This window comes from Mustela nigripes, chromosome X (assembly GCF_022355385.1).
Source record: "Mustela nigripes isolate SB6536 chromosome X, MUSNIG.SB6536, whole genome shotgun sequence".
NCBI classification, from domain to species: domain Eukaryota; kingdom Metazoa; phylum Chordata; class Mammalia; order Carnivora; family Mustelidae; genus Mustela; species Mustela nigripes.
Genome location: NC_081575.1, coordinates 114,323,438 through 114,340,302, shown reverse-complemented (window position 1 = coordinate 114,340,302; position 16,865 = coordinate 114,323,438). Strand labels below are relative to the sequence as shown.

The 16,865-nt window shown below is 51.0% G+C and overlaps 1 protein-coding gene across 2 annotated transcripts in view; it reads right to left on the bottom strand.

Moving 5' to 3' along the window:
- Window positions 1-5,181: 5,181 nt before the first annotated feature.
- Window positions 5,182-16,865, bottom strand: part of GPM6B (glycoprotein M6B) — a 47,471-nt gene continuing 35,787 nt past the window's right edge. For both annotated transcript variants that reach the window (XM_059386312.1, XM_059386313.1), the window contains 6 exons: window positions 14,287-14,473; window positions 13,780-13,936; window position 13,023; window positions 7,923-8,093; window positions 6,116-6,195; window positions 5,182-5,250 (listed from right to left, as the gene is read on the bottom strand). In XM_059386312.1, the coding sequence (XP_059242295.1) occupies window positions 5,182-5,250; window positions 6,116-6,195; window positions 7,923-8,093; window position 13,023; window positions 13,780-13,936; window positions 14,287-14,473 (665 nt within the window). The remainder of the gene's footprint in view (window positions 5,251-6,115; window positions 6,196-7,922; window positions 8,094-13,022; window positions 13,024-13,779; window positions 13,937-14,286; window positions 14,474-16,865) is intronic.

Genomic DNA, 16,865 nt, shown 5'->3' with positions numbered 1-16,865 from the left:
GTGAAATCTTGATCATGCATACTGTTGAAAAATGACACCATACTGCAGCCAGAGAAGGAAGAGTATTTATGTATGGTAAAAAGGCAAGTGAGTGAAGCTATACCTTTATTGCATTACTCTTAGTACATCCACAACTGTTTCCACCTAAATAGATCTCTAAAATAAGCATACACAAGTATTGACTATTATCTACAAATATTTATTGTAACACTTGAATAGAACTACAGGAAGCCCTTGGCACTGATAGAAAATATTGATTCACTGTTAGGTTACAAAAATTTATACATAGCAAAATTTAATGCTCTTTACATAAAAAATATTAGACTACTTAAACAAAAAACTTTCAAAAATTCCTGGTAGTAGCTACCAGAATTAGAAAAGTAAAATTAGGCTTGAGACACTGCCTGTTCTAGAACACTGGACTCTAACAGCACCTCCACTGCTGGAAAAAAAATATTTAAGTCTGTCATGCAACAGGAAAACAAAACAAGCTATTCTGGAACAACTGTTCTACACGGAAGAGAGCTTCTCCCAGTTAAAAAAAGTCAAGATCCAAATAGGCATTTTTAGGCATTAACAACAACAACAGAAAGAATCCAAATGAAATACTATACTTGATGTTCAATTTTAATAGCATCTTGATAAAGGTATGCTTCCTTTCATTTTAATACATTTCTGCACATGTATATGTTTTAAAATCCAGGAAACAGCCAAACCACAAGTTAATTCTTAACATGAATATACATAGTTAACCCTATATTATGCAGCCCCTTTTAAAAAGCACTGATGCACCCAACAGTTATATGTATCATTTCATAAAGAACAACACAAAGTTTACCGTCACTAATATCCAGTACCTATAATCACTTAATGTTCTGGAACACAATGGTTTAGAAGGCAAGTTTCTTTTGAAAATGGCTTAAACTCAAGCAGGTGTTTTTTTGTTTTTTTTTTTCTTTTTTTATGTTGAACATCGAACTTTTATTATTCCAGGAAAGATTTTTAAAAATGAAATAAATACCAACCCTAATTTAAATCACTTAAGTATTCAAGTCTATAAAAGTAGGAGGAGGTCTGTGGTCTACTTGTAATTAGGTTTTAGATAGTTGGTATGAAACTGTAAACTTGCTATTCAGACCACATAGAAATGGTTGCGAATGGTGGTCATTTTAATAAGGTAACACTTCTTAATTAAGAAAAACATTGGTGGAACAAAAGTCTGTGAAGGATTTGGGGTCTCCTGTTGTAAAATAAGTTCCTAGAAATTTAAAACAAATACTCATTAAGGCAGAGCTGACATTTATTTCCCAGGAAAGAAGAATGACAACTGGGCCATTTTATTTAAAGGAAATCTATTATAAAATTGATTCTGGAAAGCTTGTCAAGGAGTCAGAATCCAGCTTCTTTGGGGGCAGGTGTAGCAGAATTATAGTAGCTCCTTTTAGCATTATTGAAAAATAGATTTCTCATTGGGTCAGGAGATTAATGTAGGCTGGACTCAAGGGGTAGGGAAGGCAGCTAATTTTTAAAAAGTCAATTGTTAAGAATCACATTATCTTTGAGCCAAAGTTTAATAAATGTCAGCTGTCAGAAATGGAACCCCCCCCCCCATTCCATTTTATTCCCTATAGATGAAGTGACTGGTGGACAGATGGCATATGTGAATTGATGGTCACGTTCCTTGATGCCGGCACAGCCTCGGTCCCTCTCAAGGAACAGGCCATGTCCCCATCGCCTGTTTTGGTAGGATCGCTCTACCGATAAACCTGAACATGCCACCAATTTCAGAAAGATCAACCATCCTTTTGTCAAAGTGTTGCCTTTTAAAATGGCTAACATGAAACCTCCAACATCTGCTCTAAAGAAAAAGATTGACCTGCTGGAAGGTGTTCCTAGAAATACATCCCAGCAGCTGGAGCCAGACAGTGAAGTGGATAGGCTGTTTGGTGGGGTACACATCTGTACTGCAGAGCAGCTGTCTCGGCAGTGGGCAGAGCTGTCAACGCGTCGGCCGTAACGCTCTGGCAAACATTTATGTGTACGAATTGAGTTGTTCTTTTGACCGAGACTGGATATCTTGCAGTTCCTGTTCTTCCTTTGCTTTGACATCCTGGTAAGCCTGCATTTTGCTTGCATCCTTTAAGTAAGCCCAGTTAGAAGACAGTATCATGAGGAAGTGGATCTGGAAAAGAAGGGCGAGCGTGATGGCTAGTGAGCATGTCAGAAGGCAAAGCAAGCTGCTAGGCAGTTAGACGGTCTGTGCTGTCAAAGGGGAGAGGGTTATTCGGATTAATACTCATTCCTCTGTCAGAGCCCTCAGACCTGGAAGCATGCTCTACTAGTATGCTTAAGAGTAAGAGGCTGAAGAAAAGTTAGTATACAAACACAATGAACTGAAAAAAAAAAAAACGGCCAAAGTTATTGTTAAGTAAAAGCAAAAATGAAACAGGAGAGGGTTGTTTTGTCTTGTTTTTTCTTTACCATTTTGGGAGTAATTGTAAGTAACGCAGACGTTGGAAACACCTTGTGTGCTTATCTTAAAATCAGGGCAGTGCCAAGATCTTAATCAATTCCCCGAAGGCCTATAAGTGAATGATACTTATTTTGAGTAACTCATCAACTGCGGAGTTAACGGGAAAATTACGTGTATGTCAAGACCAAAATGCAGACCTCTAGGCCCAGCCCGCCGTCTGCGTGAGCGCGTGCGCAGTAGCGCACCTCTGGTTTTCGTTCTAGGCCTGCCTTAGTGCAGGTCACCCAGGGTACAGATCCTTCTTCTCCACAGTGGAGGTGGCCAACCCTTCTCGCCCGCTCCTTTTCCTCATCTGCCCTGCAAAATCTACATCTCCGGTTCCTCCGATTTCCTTTTCAACATATTTGAGAGTTTCCGATCCAGGCCCCATGGCTCTTGCGCTCAGCACCGGACATGCGGGGTGAGAGCCGGCTACGGGCAATGAGACACTCCGCACCAAAACGCACCAAGGCGAGGTTGCTGCAGAGAGCTACACGCCCCACGTACAGATCCTGGTCGCACAGAAAAAGACAAGGTGCCCTTGCTTTTTCTTCACATTGTCCTCTAGCTGGGTGGGCTAACTGGAGGGGCCTGTACGTAGTGAGCCATAAGATCAGAAAAAGAGTTGTAGTCATATTTACAGTGTGTTTGCCTTTTTTTCCAGAGTCTCTCTGCCATCCCCTCTCCAGCACTGCTACTGGTTATCAAGCAAGCGACAGTAACAGACAACAAAGCGCTCCCTACGGCTCCTCGTTGGCCTTAAGCAATTTAGAATTTAGTGCAGCAATCTTCCCGACTCTTAAACTTCAAGACGGCATGGTTATAGGTGGTAGCCATCAGGTAGATCAGCTGGTGGAAGAGAACAGAACGGATAATAAGATAAGGGCAGTAAGGGGGGGCTGCCCGCTCTGGACCCAGGGCCTGGCTTCTTCCCCATCTATCATCACCCAGAAGGGATTCCTGTGGGACACATAGTCGTCCTCATGCTTCACATGCACACCGCTAGTCCTAGCCTCTGCCCTCTGGCCGTTGATGCAGAAGCCTGGGAGGTGCTGGAAGATGAAAAGCACCAGGGGCAGCTCGGGCGGATGCCCTGGTCTTCCCCAGCTGGCCCCTGTGGCAGCACAGAGTCTGCTGCTGGCCTCTCCCTCAGCAAGACCACAGGTCTCACCCAGGATGGGAAAGGCCCTTGTTTGCAGGGGCCAGAAAGTTTCCCTCTGTGTCTATTGAGCCTCGATTTCTTGAACACCCACAGTGAGCCCTCCCGACCTCTGGCCATACACACAGGAACCTGAGGCCCTTTATACTTGCTCCTCCTTAGCAGTCAGTTCCCTATCCGCCCCTTTCCCTCTGTGCCACCAACCCTGCTTACAGCACAGGCCTGGTTCCCAGTGCACACACAGAGTGGAGCCCAGCTTAGGCTCCCAGCTGGGGTTGGCCAAGGCCCCAGCAGCTTGCTTGTCTCAGATTGTCACCCAGCCATCTTGCCACAGGAAAGTCCGTGCTGGGGCAGGGAGGGGGTTTACAGTTCTGTGATGTTGCTTTTTACAGGTTTCCTAACCACAGTGAAAGACCCCTCTCCCCTTGCTAAAGGCTTGTTTAAGTAACCTGATGTCCCCACAGCACCCCCTATCCCCTTGCTGAAGGCTTGATTGTTCCCATAGCTGGATGGCAACACATACCAGGATGTCTATTGTCTGTGATCACCCGGTCTGTCAAGAGAAAAGACAAATGAGGAATAGAGTGTACCTGGGACTTTCCAGAGTGCTGAGCCAAGGCCCACCAGAACAAACCGTTGTGTCCTTACCTTAAACCCAGTGCCTGACAATGCTTGATTTAAGTTAACCAATCAGATCCCTGTAACCAAGCATCTGCTTCTGTAAGCTCGCTTCCCGCCACCCCAACCTTGCCCTATATAATCTGCTCCCCAATTAGTCCGGCGCGCTCAGCCCACAAAGGCTGATGCGTCCACAGGTGCCTGTGTAACCAATAAACCTCTTGCAACTTGCATCCAGTGGAGGCTTGGTGTCTGCTTCTTGGGTGCGGATCGAGGGTCTTTCAACAGTGCCGAACGAAGGGCTCTTGAAAGTCTCCAGAGAGCAAGACGGCTCAGAGGGATCACGGAGCTTCCTTCAGGTAGGAGCCATAGTGCGAAGACCAGTAGCTCAGTGTTAACACTGCGGTGGTCTACACTAAATCAGATATCTTGGAGCAGAGCCACATCAAACAAGGTTATGTGGTGATGCGTTTGGCAAGAGATGTTGTACCCAGCTGTGGCAGAAAGTGAACCCTGTGTGTCCCAGTAGAAACAGCGGCTCAGTGGTAGAGGAGATCACCGAAGCAGCTTAGCCATTCCAGGACAGCAGTGCCAGCTGGAAACAGATTTCTTGGCAGAGATGCCCTGCAAGTCCACGCTCACGGTGTACCCCCGCCCTAGGCCAGGCCTGGGTACTACACTGTTGTCTTCCAGCAGAATCCAAGTTCTGCCACATTTGCTCCAGGCCTGACAGGTAGCACGGTCTGCCTGCACCCCAGCCCTGAGGGGGAAGGTCTACACAGGTAACATGGAACTGGGGCTCTGTCCCAGAGGCGGACCACAGGAAGGCACCTCTGGCAGGAGAACCTGGAGGGAGGGGAGCGGCACTAGGCGGGCGTGGGGCCACAGTTACTCACAGGGCGATGATGGTGGCACCAGCTCTGGCGCAGGCCACAATGAACAGGTGGTAGGACATGTAGAACTAGGAAAGAACAGGGCACCAGGTGAATGTTTTAGATGGAAGGGTGGGGCCTTCACCTGATCCCATTCCTCCACGGATTCCCATTTCCCCTGGGTCTCTCCCTGACTGCCCAGCACCATCTGAGGTCCAGGATGTATCCACGACCAGTTAAATCTCAGTGGTGGGGGGGTATAATTCTCCTTATGACTGCCCTGTGACACCACCCTTGGGAGCCCCTGCTGGGAACCAGGCCCTGGTATGGAGAAGCCAACTTCTGATGATTTCAGTAACTTGCGGCTTTCCTAAAGCAGGCTTGGATTACCCTAAGGATGCGAGCTCCCCCTGGTGCCCTTGAGAAAACAGCTCTAACCAATGCTGAAAGCCTGTTTTAAGGCCTGAGTTTAAAGCAAAGTGGCTTAAGGTGTACTGTGAGCTAAGAGTGAGTGAGAAGTAGTGATGACCAGCTGTGACCAGATTGAGAGGAATTGGGCTTCTATACAAATTCTAGGGTTTGTTTTTTGTTTTTTTTAAGGGGATCATTTCTGAATGAAAATTTGCATTTGTCCCGTGAAAAACCTTGTGAAGGTGAAAGAGAAGCTACGTGTGTTTTCAGATGGAGGCGGTTAGGGTCACTCTCAAATTAGTGCCCGAAGAGAAAGCTCTCAGCGTGCTAAGGGTCCTCCCTGAACCGGCTGGACCATGCAAAAGGGACATTTTCTAGGTCAGAAATGGGTGAGTATGGGTGAAAACAGGCTGTTGGTTTGATCTTAAAAAGCCTGCAGAGAAAAGCCTTCCTTCCTAGCATCTGTACCACCTCCTGCTCTGTCTCACCAGGAGGGCCCTTTCCTCAGCTGGCTCTGCCAAGCAGCCATGGACAGACCCTGACAAGAGACTCATTGGTGTTGCAGATGTTCCCGAGGGCAGAGCCACAGATCTTCCCTGGGAAAGTGTTCCAAGGGATGATTCCTGTGAGGTAACCTTCCCAACAGAAGGTTAGTGGTCATTTATTGTCGCCCCACCACAGTGGCCCTTGCTCTCTCTCATCCTCGCCAATACAACACCTTTGCCGACCAGACCGCTAAGAATCAGTAAGAAGTCCTGCTTAGCAGGACAAGAGCCAAGTCAACTGGTCCTTAAGTGCTTTAAGCTGCTTTGTTCTCCCTGCCAATTGTGCTGCTTGAGTTGACCTCATATTGTAAAAATTGATTTTCCAACCAGTTAAACAGCTGGAGGACAGCCACCTTCAAACAGGATTTCCCAGTCTGTGGACTTACTACTAAAGTCCCAAAATTGAGGGTCTGTACTCCCAAGTTTATGGAATTTGGATTTTGTAGGTCTGTTATATTCATTTTCACTGGGATTGGAAATCAGTTGGAAATTTAAAAAACAGAAGCATGGTGGAGTCCATTCCTGTACCCCCTGTCCTGCCTCTCTGCTACGCCATCACCCACCAGATTGCTGGTCTCTGTGCCATGTACTAGGTGTGTGCTTTTAAATATTAAACACAGTTCAAGTTATTCTTCTCCCAGGAGGTAAGGAAGGCTTTCTTTAAAAAGTCCCTTATCCCTTCCATCCCTGCTATGGACCAAGACATGCTGGAGGAGAACATCAATGACAAGTCCCCACGCTGTCTGTCAAACCAGTGATTTCACATAGAGAAGACTTAAAAATAGGATCGCTAATGGCCAGAAGTGCTGAGTCAAATATTTAAAAATAAGGAAATGATATACATCTAGACATTCACAAACACTTTTCAAAAATCATCCTTAGGCTCTCTTTTCAAACCATCAGGAAGACCAGTGCAGCTGAACCTTGGTGTTTATGAGAAAACTACTCCAGTGGGCAGTCCTGGGCAAGTTTCTCATTATGTTGTAAGAAAAGATGTTGAAGCCAAGCCCCATGGGAAAAACAAGAAGTACAAATGAAACCGTCCTCTCTCCTAAGAAATCTTGTCTTTAATTTTAATGAAAAGTACCCCCCCCCACCACCGCCTTGCTGTTTCTGCCAGGAACAGGGTTCCTCAGCATCGTGGCAAGAAGCACTCATTAAAGTCCTGACTTGGGAGGTTGCCTCTCAATTTAATTGACAGGAAGAGCAATGGCCCTTCTGCGGCTTGTCAAAATGAACCAACCTTAGCTGTCCATTGCAAGTATCCCATTCATTAGAAAATGGGTTTGAAGGAGTTTCCAACAAGCCAGATTTTATTGAGTTCAGTCTGATGACTTTAAACTGTGTCTGGATTTTGTTGTGTTTTCCAGAATAGCTGAAGTTTAAGCAGTTGGTCATTTTAAAAGCCTAGATTTGAAGAGTGGGACATAGAAATTAATTGGACTACAAGGTATACACAGTATTTTAGATAAAGACTTGAATGGTACAAAACTGAAAGGAAATTGAAAACAAAAAGTCTGTAATCTTTTGATGTCCAGAAGATGGATTATAATGCACTGCTACTTGGTAACCCAGTTTAAAGTTTCCTTTGCTCCTTTGCTTTGTATTTTTGTTGAAAATACAACAAAAATCTGTATTACAACTAAGAGTGCAAGTGATGTTTCCCTCCAGAAAACAGAACTTACGTTAAGAATAACCTATGACAGTGATCATGGTGATTCAAAAAGCCACCCGTGTAATCACTTAGGTCCAGAGGGCTGCACAAGAGGCTAGAGGTTCCGCAGGGCAATGGAAGAGGACGGTACTGTATTGTTGGATGTCCACGCAGATCTGCTCCACAGCAGCCGTGCCATTGGTCTGCGGTGACTTGATGACCTCACAGGTTGACCAGATATTGTAGAACATAAACACAGGCACAGTGGAGAAACCAAACACACCCAGCCAGGCCACTCCTAGCACGTAGGTGAGGAACACAACTGAGCAGAAAAGGAAGAACTGTGGGGCAGTTCTTACTGCAGGGCAACAGGGCAGGGTATAGCACCTGGCGGCGCAGCGCTCACACAGCTCTGTCTGGATTGTGAACTGGGGGGCTGCATTCCCAGCACTGCCTGAGCCATGGGAGCGATGGGCACGGTGACAAGGAGAGGGGAAGCGAGGGCTGGGCCAGGGCAGTTATGCTTTCTGGAGCTCCACGATGGACAGTGTGACTGCCTGTGCAGTTCCTCTTCTCAGGAGCTGGCCGCCCACCTGCCGCTCTTTCCTGGACTCACAGTGCGGAGCATCCGGCTGCTTTCATGGGCCTTGATGTTCTGCGCCACAAGCGTAGTACGGAGACAGGTGCTCCAGGAAACCCTTTCTCGAAAGGAACTTCCCTAGTTTCACAGGCCCGCGAAATCACTAAACACATTAGGTAACAGTCTGAAACAGCCCTGAGCACGAGCTTAAGGCACAGTGTCTGGTACCACTCCCCTGTCCCTCTCCGCTGTTTCATCTGGAAGATGCGCAGCAGCTCTGGGCGCACGGCCGCTCTCCAGCTTGCTCTGCACACATAGGGATGGCTTCAGGAAGAACCTCGTCCCGGGCTTTGCTTCACCGCCTAACCTGCCTTGACTACTAGTTTTCAGAGACTGGTGAAAAGCTCTTCCAAAAACGTCTTGTCATGATAGTCCTATTTTCAGAATGGGCACCCACGGAGCCATTCTCACTGGGCTCTGCTCTTCTTCAGGTGATGCTCAAGACCTGCAGACCCGGTGCCCCTTTCTATCCTGCAAGAAAGCGCTGGAGGAGCTCAGGGTTGCTTAGGGGACAGGCTAGCACCGCAGGAAATGGCAGAAGTCACCTTTGTTTGTATCTCAGGGGCACTGATACTTACAGAGACATTTGCATTTCTAGAGACAGTAAAGACCATTTCAGCAGTTTCACACTCCCTGTGCTTATGGATGGGCTGTTCCAGACCAGGCTGCTTTTCCTGACCCACCTTTCAAAAGGATCTTTGCAGAGTTACTAAAAAGAAAAGACTTGAATATGGCCTTCCAGAGGCCGTCAGGGCTCCACAGGTCAGGCCTGTGGAGAGCGCCCCCTGCAGACCTATCCTGTCCTGGGGCCGTAGGCCTTCACCGGCGCTTCCAGAATGCGCCCCCCAGCAGCGACTTTCTCAATGGACGGGCGAGCACCGGGCCTGCTCATGGACAAAGGGCAGCTTCGCTGTCCCGGGTGGACAGAGCTCACGGAACTTTCTGGCGGAAGCTGGTCTGCCCTAGCTGTCATCAGGGCTCCCGGTCACCTAGCATGCTCCAAGGCAGCTCTGTTCCCCGGTCCCCTCGAAGGTAGCGTCCTGCCTCCAAGATCCTGCCGTCTGGTTCCAGACCATCACAGTAAAGCGAGTCAATTTAATTTGGGGGTTTCCCAGTGCAAACTCCTGTTTATACTGTAGTCTGGTAAGTGCAAGAACATCAGGTCTGGAGAAGACAAGGTACTGACCTTTAAGAAAATATACTTGATTGCTCCAAAACGCTAAGCGTCACCCGAGCGTTGAGTGGGTCGGTCCGCCAGGCGGCGGAAGGTCGCTGCCGGCCGCTCGGCAGGGGCGTCTGTGCAGCACATGCCTCTTCCTTTCACTCCGCAGTGCCGCCCCAGGCCGGGCTGTGCGACGGCGCGTCACCGACTGAACCGCTTTCAGAACTGGACAGAGTCCTCTCCAGTGCCGTGACGGCTTCAGCAGGAGCCCTTCTGTCACCAGCCGCTAGCGAGAGCGTCCGCCTGCCCTTTGCGACTCTGAAGCCAGGCGCTGACCTCTCCTCTCCAGCTATGAAAGTCATCGGGGGCATCTTCTTCCAGTGGAAGGCTGTCTGGTCTCCACTGGGAATCCGCGCTGCTGCACTTGGCGCTCTGATGTCGTGGGGTCGGCTGCTTTCCTTAGAGCCCGTGAAGCAACCTCTGCAGGCTTCCCACGTCCCTGCTGCGGCTTCCTCCCCGGGTTCCAGCTGCTCTGCCCTTCCGTCCAGAGAACTACAACAGTCTCTTACCGCTTGTGTGTTCACTGGACTAACACCTTTCATTTCCTTTAAGAACTTTCCTTCGCATTCACTCCTGGGCGGTTTGGCACAAGAGGCCTGGCTTTCCGCCTGGCCGGGCTCTCGACTGACTTTCCTCGCTAAGCTTGGTCACTTCTAGCTTTTGGTGGAAAGTGAGAGAGACAGGTGACTCTTCCTTTCCCTTGAACCCTTAGAGGCCACTGTAGGGTTAGTAACTGGCCTGATTTCAATACTTTTGTGTCTCGCAGAATAGGGAGGCCCGAGGGAGAAAGATGGGGCCGATGGCCGGTCCGTGGGGCAGGAAGAATGGACCCAGCCTGTGTCAGTTACTGCCTCTAGCCACCTCAGACATCACCACGAACAACAGAGTAATGAGAAAGTTTGCAGTACTGTAAGAAGTACCAAAATGGGACAGACTCGAAACGGATAAATACTTCGGGAAAACGGCGCCCACAGATGTGCTGGCCACAGGATTGCCACAGCCCTTCCGGCCCTCCCGTGTTTCACCACCACAGTGGCCATGAAGTACGACGTATGGAGCCAACCCGTGTTCAAGGCACCCAGCGTGGCTTTTCAACGTTTTGGAACAGAGATTTCTTGAATAAAACTGAACATGTAAAAGAGGCAAAAGTAAGCTGTGCTGGCGGCGGGGCGGAGGTCTTCACGCCTGACCTGTTGGGCCAGAAGTCCCCTGCGCACTCGCGCCTGGTCCCCAAGAACCGCCCTGAGCCCAGGCCCCGGCACAGCTCTGGGGCACTCTCTACGGCCCCCCTATTGAATGCCTTTACAAGGTAAACTGAGGCACGTTAACATCTTTCACGACCTGTGCAGGCATGTGGGGACACACATCCACTGCACTGGGGCAGCACCAGCAGCACGAGCGCAGGGAGAGCTGTCGTGAGTGCAGACACGGAGTCCAAGTTCAGACCCCATGTCACAGGCTGCTAGTGCAGCAGCTGGCTCAGGGGAAGCCCGCGGAGCACGGGGCATGCTGCTTCTTAAGTTTCCTCTTCTGGGATTCTAGCGCCCCGACTCTGGCTTTGGTTTCAGTTTGCTCTCACAGGCTGCCAAGGGATTAGGGCCACCTTGGGGAGTGACTTCACAAAGACTGTCCCCCAACATGTTCAACACCAGGCAGATGTGCCCTGCATTGGGGCAGAAACCGGAGCCCCCCGAGTGAGGGGGGAACTGGCTTGAGGTTCCCCCACACATCTACTTTCTGCGGCTCTCTCCCCTAGGCTCCTGACTTCTCTTCTTCCTCCTATGGTTGCTTCCTTCCCCGACCTAAGCACCACCCCCCAAGTTGGAGAGTAGTTATATCTTTTTGTAAATAACAGAGTTTTAAACTCATTTATTTCCCTGTTCTGTGGACTTCATCTTAAAAAGCCAAATTGAAATGACAGTCCCATCAGGACAGTCCCGTAGGGGATGTGGAGTTGGAGGGGCTCCTATCATCCAAGAATTAAAGGGTTAAACAAGCAAGCGGGGGAGCTCACTGCTGCACGGCATCTGTCCCACCCGTGCCCCTCCGGGGGCGATGCAACTGTCATTCCAGGGAGCTCACACGGTGCCACGGGCCCCACGCAGCTCCGTGCTGATGGGACGGCAACCCGTGCGCACTATCTCCCCGGCCTGGCGCTGACAGGGACAGCGACACAGAGCTGCGCCAGGCCCTGGTATAAGACCTCGCTGATGGCAGTCACTGTGCACAGAGAGGCCCCCGGCCTGCCACAGGAGCGCTGTCCATGCGGGCATCACAGCTGGCAGCCCTGCCCTCAGGACGACCGTCACAGGTACAGGCTGGGGGCAGCCGTGCTATGGGAACTGAGGACTAGCCCAGCCCCTGATGGAGGACAGGACAGGCAGCCTGCCAGAGGGCGGAGCCAGGGCAGAACCAGCTATCAGAGAACTTTCCAGAGCTCACTGGCTCAGAGATGCCCGCCCCTGAGGTGCCACTTGCCATTGCCTGTGGGTTCAGAGGACTGGGAGGTGGGCATTCACCACAGGAGTGACATGGAGATAGGACCCGAGGCTCTATCAGATTATTTGCACCCTCGGTGGGGGCGGGGGTGGGGGGTGGGGGGGACATGTCCTTACATGCACGACAGTCCTTACATCTCTGGCTGTTTCTCCTCCGTTCTCCCACAAAGGCTCCTTTTCTGGAGTCTTCCCGGTAGACCGTGCTTTTCCCCAGGGCACTTTCCTCCATAATCCTGTCCCCTTGTTCATGCCTACCACCGGTCTCTGTCATTTCCAGCCCAAGTGTTTGCAGAGCCCCCGGGCCCCCGGTCTTGGTGACCCAGGGGGTCCGCCGTGGCCTTTCCTCAGCATGGCCTCCAGCGACTACAGGCACACACGGCCCAGCTGGAGCCTGGCCGCTCATCCCGTCCGCTCGACATTAGTCCCACGGCCCGCTCCTAAGCGGCCAGCTCGCCCCCACTTGGCCCGTGCCCCCCTCCTTCCGCTCTGGCTGACCTTGCCTCCCTCCCAACCCCGACCCCATTTCCCCAGCCACTTGGAGATCGTGCTCGCCTTCGTGTGTGGGATGCCTGCACTCCCCGTACAATGGTGGATTCTAAGCCTGGCACTCGGGGCCTTTCCTGACCTGGTCTCTCCCCTTCCCAAGCAGCGTCACTTCCGTCCTTCCTCACTAGACCCTTCAGTTCCAGCTGGGGCACACTGCTGGCTCGCGGGGGCACCCCCCTTTCCTGGGGGACTCTGAAACAGCAGAACTGAGGGCCAGACAAGCCACAGGGACAGGGCCTTTCAGCCATTTTCCTAGGACCAAGGGTCCGTCCGGGGATGAGCAGCTGCACGGACACATCCCCCCGACCCAGCTGCCCAACCTACCACCGAGTTTCCTTCTGGGACACTCGAGAAGCCCGTCTTTCAAGGTTCCCCGTGTCCACGGAAAGCCTGACAGGGACCAGGGAGGCTGTGCAGGCCACGCACCGGCCGTGTCCCAACCACTCGGCTCTGCTGGGAGAGCACGCGGCAGCACACGGCACACCAACTCACGCGTGGGGCTGCTGGCCAACACACCTAGGGTGCCCAGAGGCGACTTTCACTTCGTTCCCGCATATAACCTTCCCCAGCAATCTAAGGATAGAAAACCATTCTCAGCTCGTGGGCCGCGCGGAGACAGATGACAGGCCGGATTCGGCCCAAGGGCTGGCGTTGGCTCTGAGCTGCCTGAGGACGAGAGCCTGTGTTGTCCTCTTTGCACAGCCACGGCGACTAGCAAGATCCGCAGCCGGGTGCTTAGTAGAAAAAGCACTCGGTACTTCCAGAACGAATGGGACAGTTTCTCACAGTGCACCGTCTTCAGGGCCACAGTCCACATTCAAACCCCCACAAAGGCGAGGGGGCACAGAGACAATACACAAGGGACCTCCTTTCACAACTTTCTACTCGGAAACCCTCGGGGCCCTTACGGCCTGTATATGCATAAGGGAAACGTTAGTACTCCAGCCAGGGATTTTCATTTACCATCAATAACAAGCTGGAGGGTTTCTTCACGCTCCTCCCTCTAACACGGTGGGACAGCATCTGTGTCGTGGCCTCGCCATCCATGCCCGCTGGTCTAGCCTTCACTGAATACAAAGACCCACCAGAGGCTCGGACTCACCATCCCGCTGATGCATCGGCCGCAGGCGGTGGTTTTGAACTCGCCGTGCAGCTCCTTGACTGCACTCGTGGTATAGAAGCCTTCGGCCAGCAGGATGATCCCATACAAGAAGAAGAAGGAGGCGATCCCGTAGATGACATACTGCATCAGCTGTATCCTGGGGGGAGGAGGACGACAGCCGCAAGGGCGACATTCGTCACAGGGTGAAGAGTAGACGCTGTGGGCCTCTGGACGGAGGGCGTGATGAGGCTGTGCCACGTCCTGGGAGCCCTTCCCACCCCGCAGCTGGCAGCCCCCGCCACCCACCCGACAGCAACCTGGGCCAGACACCCCCGGGGCCAAACATTGCCTGACTTCTCAGCCCTTCCTCCTTCTGCCTTCTCCCCTGGGCTTTGGTTCTGCCTGCGTCCAAGTCAGCGTTAACCGGAAGCCTCCCTTTTGTGCTAGCAGGGCCATCCCGGGGCAGTCGCCTGGCGGATGCCCTTCCCCGGGGAAGCCAGTACTTACACCTCACTCAGCAGGGCGTGGTCACTGGTGTTGGTGGAGAAGTGCTGCTCAAGGATCGCCACGGTGCCCGCCAGGGCCACATGCCCGCAGCCACAGAACAGGGCCACCCCAGAGAAGCAGAGGATGGTGGCCACCAGAGAGGCGTAGGGGACCCCTCCCAGACACTTGATGCAGCATTCAAAGCAGCCTGGACCCAAAGGAGAGAAAAGGCAGCTGTTACGGGCAAGATGTCTCGGTCTTCATCAACACCAGCCCTTCGCAGAGAGGGCTCGCCCTTGCCAGCTCCCCTCTCGTGCTCTGCGATTAAGCTCTCCATGCTGAGGGCCAGTAGCATGGCTGTCCTCGGTTCACATTCTGGTGGGGAGGATCCCGGGGCTCCAAGAGGCAAACGTGGCTTAATTTACTCAGGGTGAGTAGCAGAGCAACCACCCGACAACGAGTTCGGGAGTGAGTCACAGTTCTAGGGCTTCCTCATTGACCTGGGGCTCGTGGGGATAGGGGTGCTGCTGGAGTGACAGGGAGGAGCGGTTATTCCGCTAACAAAGTCAACAGAGAGGACAGCAGTGAAGCTGGGTTCAGAAAAGAATATCAACATGGTCATTGTGGAAGGGTGATCGATTTCTTTGGTCCCTACAAGTACAGTCACCAACATCCACTCACGGGGTCCATTCAGGTTTCATTCATGTCAACATCAAATCCCCTCATCTCTTGAATAAAAATGTCTGCCCGGCCCAGGCAACACCAGCAGTGCATTATCCCTCCTCCCTCTCCTCCCACCACACTTCCATCTGCCTCCTTCCCCAAAATGTGTTCAGAGTAAGAATCCAGAACTGGTGGGTGACATTTAAGTACTTGAAGGCAAAGGAACAGAAAAGAAAAACAAAACAAAACAAAACAAAAAAACAGATAAAGACAAAATGAGCATCCATGAAGTGAAATGAAGAAAGAGCCACAGTTAACAGTTCATCTTAAGATTTTTCTTCATTTTTAAAATAAACTTTTACTGATGAGGTCCATAATGCTCTCCCCAAGGGACAGAGCCAGGTGACATTTTCAGTATGGAGACATCTCTGTGGTGGCCTCAGGGTTAGGTATCCTGTTTGTATCGTCCAGGCCTTTATGTAAACGGCTTGTCAGGGAAATCGAATCTGAATGCATCATGATGTTTGATAGAAATCGAGAGCAGTTATTTGCTTCAAAGCCAGCACATTAACCCGGCTGCAACCCCCGCCCCTGGAGTGGTCTTTCCAGTAGACAGGGAAGGACTGGAGATGGGCTGTGCCTTTTTGAGGAGCATCCCATTCAAAAGCAGCATCTGTCTAAACCCACCACAAGAGAGGACTATAAGCCAGATTCCTCTTCAGTTATGGAAAATAAGGAAAGGTCAGGGCTTCATAAGAAAGTGTGCTTTCTTTCACTGCAAAAAAGACAGATGGCTGTCATCATGGAGACCAACCTCCATGAAATGGGTTTATGAAACCACGTACAACGGGAATCAGTGCGCGGAACAGTTGAAGTTCACCAGCAAGTCAAGAGCTTTGGATACTTGATATTTGGGAGCAAGGAGGATGGCGTTGCGTCGTATTCTGTCATAGGGCTCTCTAGGGCATGAGGGGAGGGCAGAAGTGGGCCACTGAAAGTACAAATTCTCTCCAGACTCCCAAAGCAAGAGCAACGACAGCCCTCAGCCTCGTGTCCCACTACGTAAAGAGAACGCAGAACCCCGTGTGGGGTGTCACTCACCCCTCCCCCTTTCTCAGTCTGTAAGACGGTGTGAAGATCAAGATGAACGCCTGCTTCCCCAGCTAACCAAGTCACAGCTGGTCCCCACTGGACCAAGAGACACGGGTGCCCTTGGGACCATGTTGTCCAACAGAGCGGCCGATAAAACAATTCCGCTCCTCAGTTGTCCTATTTCACATGCTCAACAGCCGCACATGCTACAGGCTACCATACTACACAGTAACTATGGAACATTCTATTCTCATAGAACTCTGCTTTGGAAGATACATTTTTGACTTGCTACCTCTGCTATTTTCTGAAAAGTGAGTTGGATTCTTGGGGGTTTTAGTTCAGATTTCATGAGTTCAGTACCCTTCGGTGGCTTCCACAGAAAGACCCAATGAGCAGGCCGAGCACACAGCAGACATGCCAGCACGGACACATCAGCTGGGCCGATGTTCAGTGTGTCCCACGGATGCATTCTGGGAAGACCAGGTCCTTCCTCATAGTGGCAAGTGGGGGTGCGGTGGGGCAGCGTGTTTGCCCTTGAACAACAACACTCAGCCTTCCAAGCCCACAGCTGCCACTTCAAAACAGTCTTTCATCCAAAGGGTTAGAGCATTCTGTTTCTTTCAAAGGAACGATCGCAGCTGCTCCCTGGCTCAGAAAAGACAAGTGGGGTTAGAAGAACGAAGCTATTCAGGCCCAGATTTACCAGCAGAGGAAGGCTCAAGTTTCTCTCGGAGTTCCTGCTCTCAAGGACTGCAGATACCCCATGCCGAGGGGCGAGTTTGGGAACAGCAGGGAAAACCAGGGACTGGAGGATCTGGGGGATCACGTCAATGAATGACTTTCTC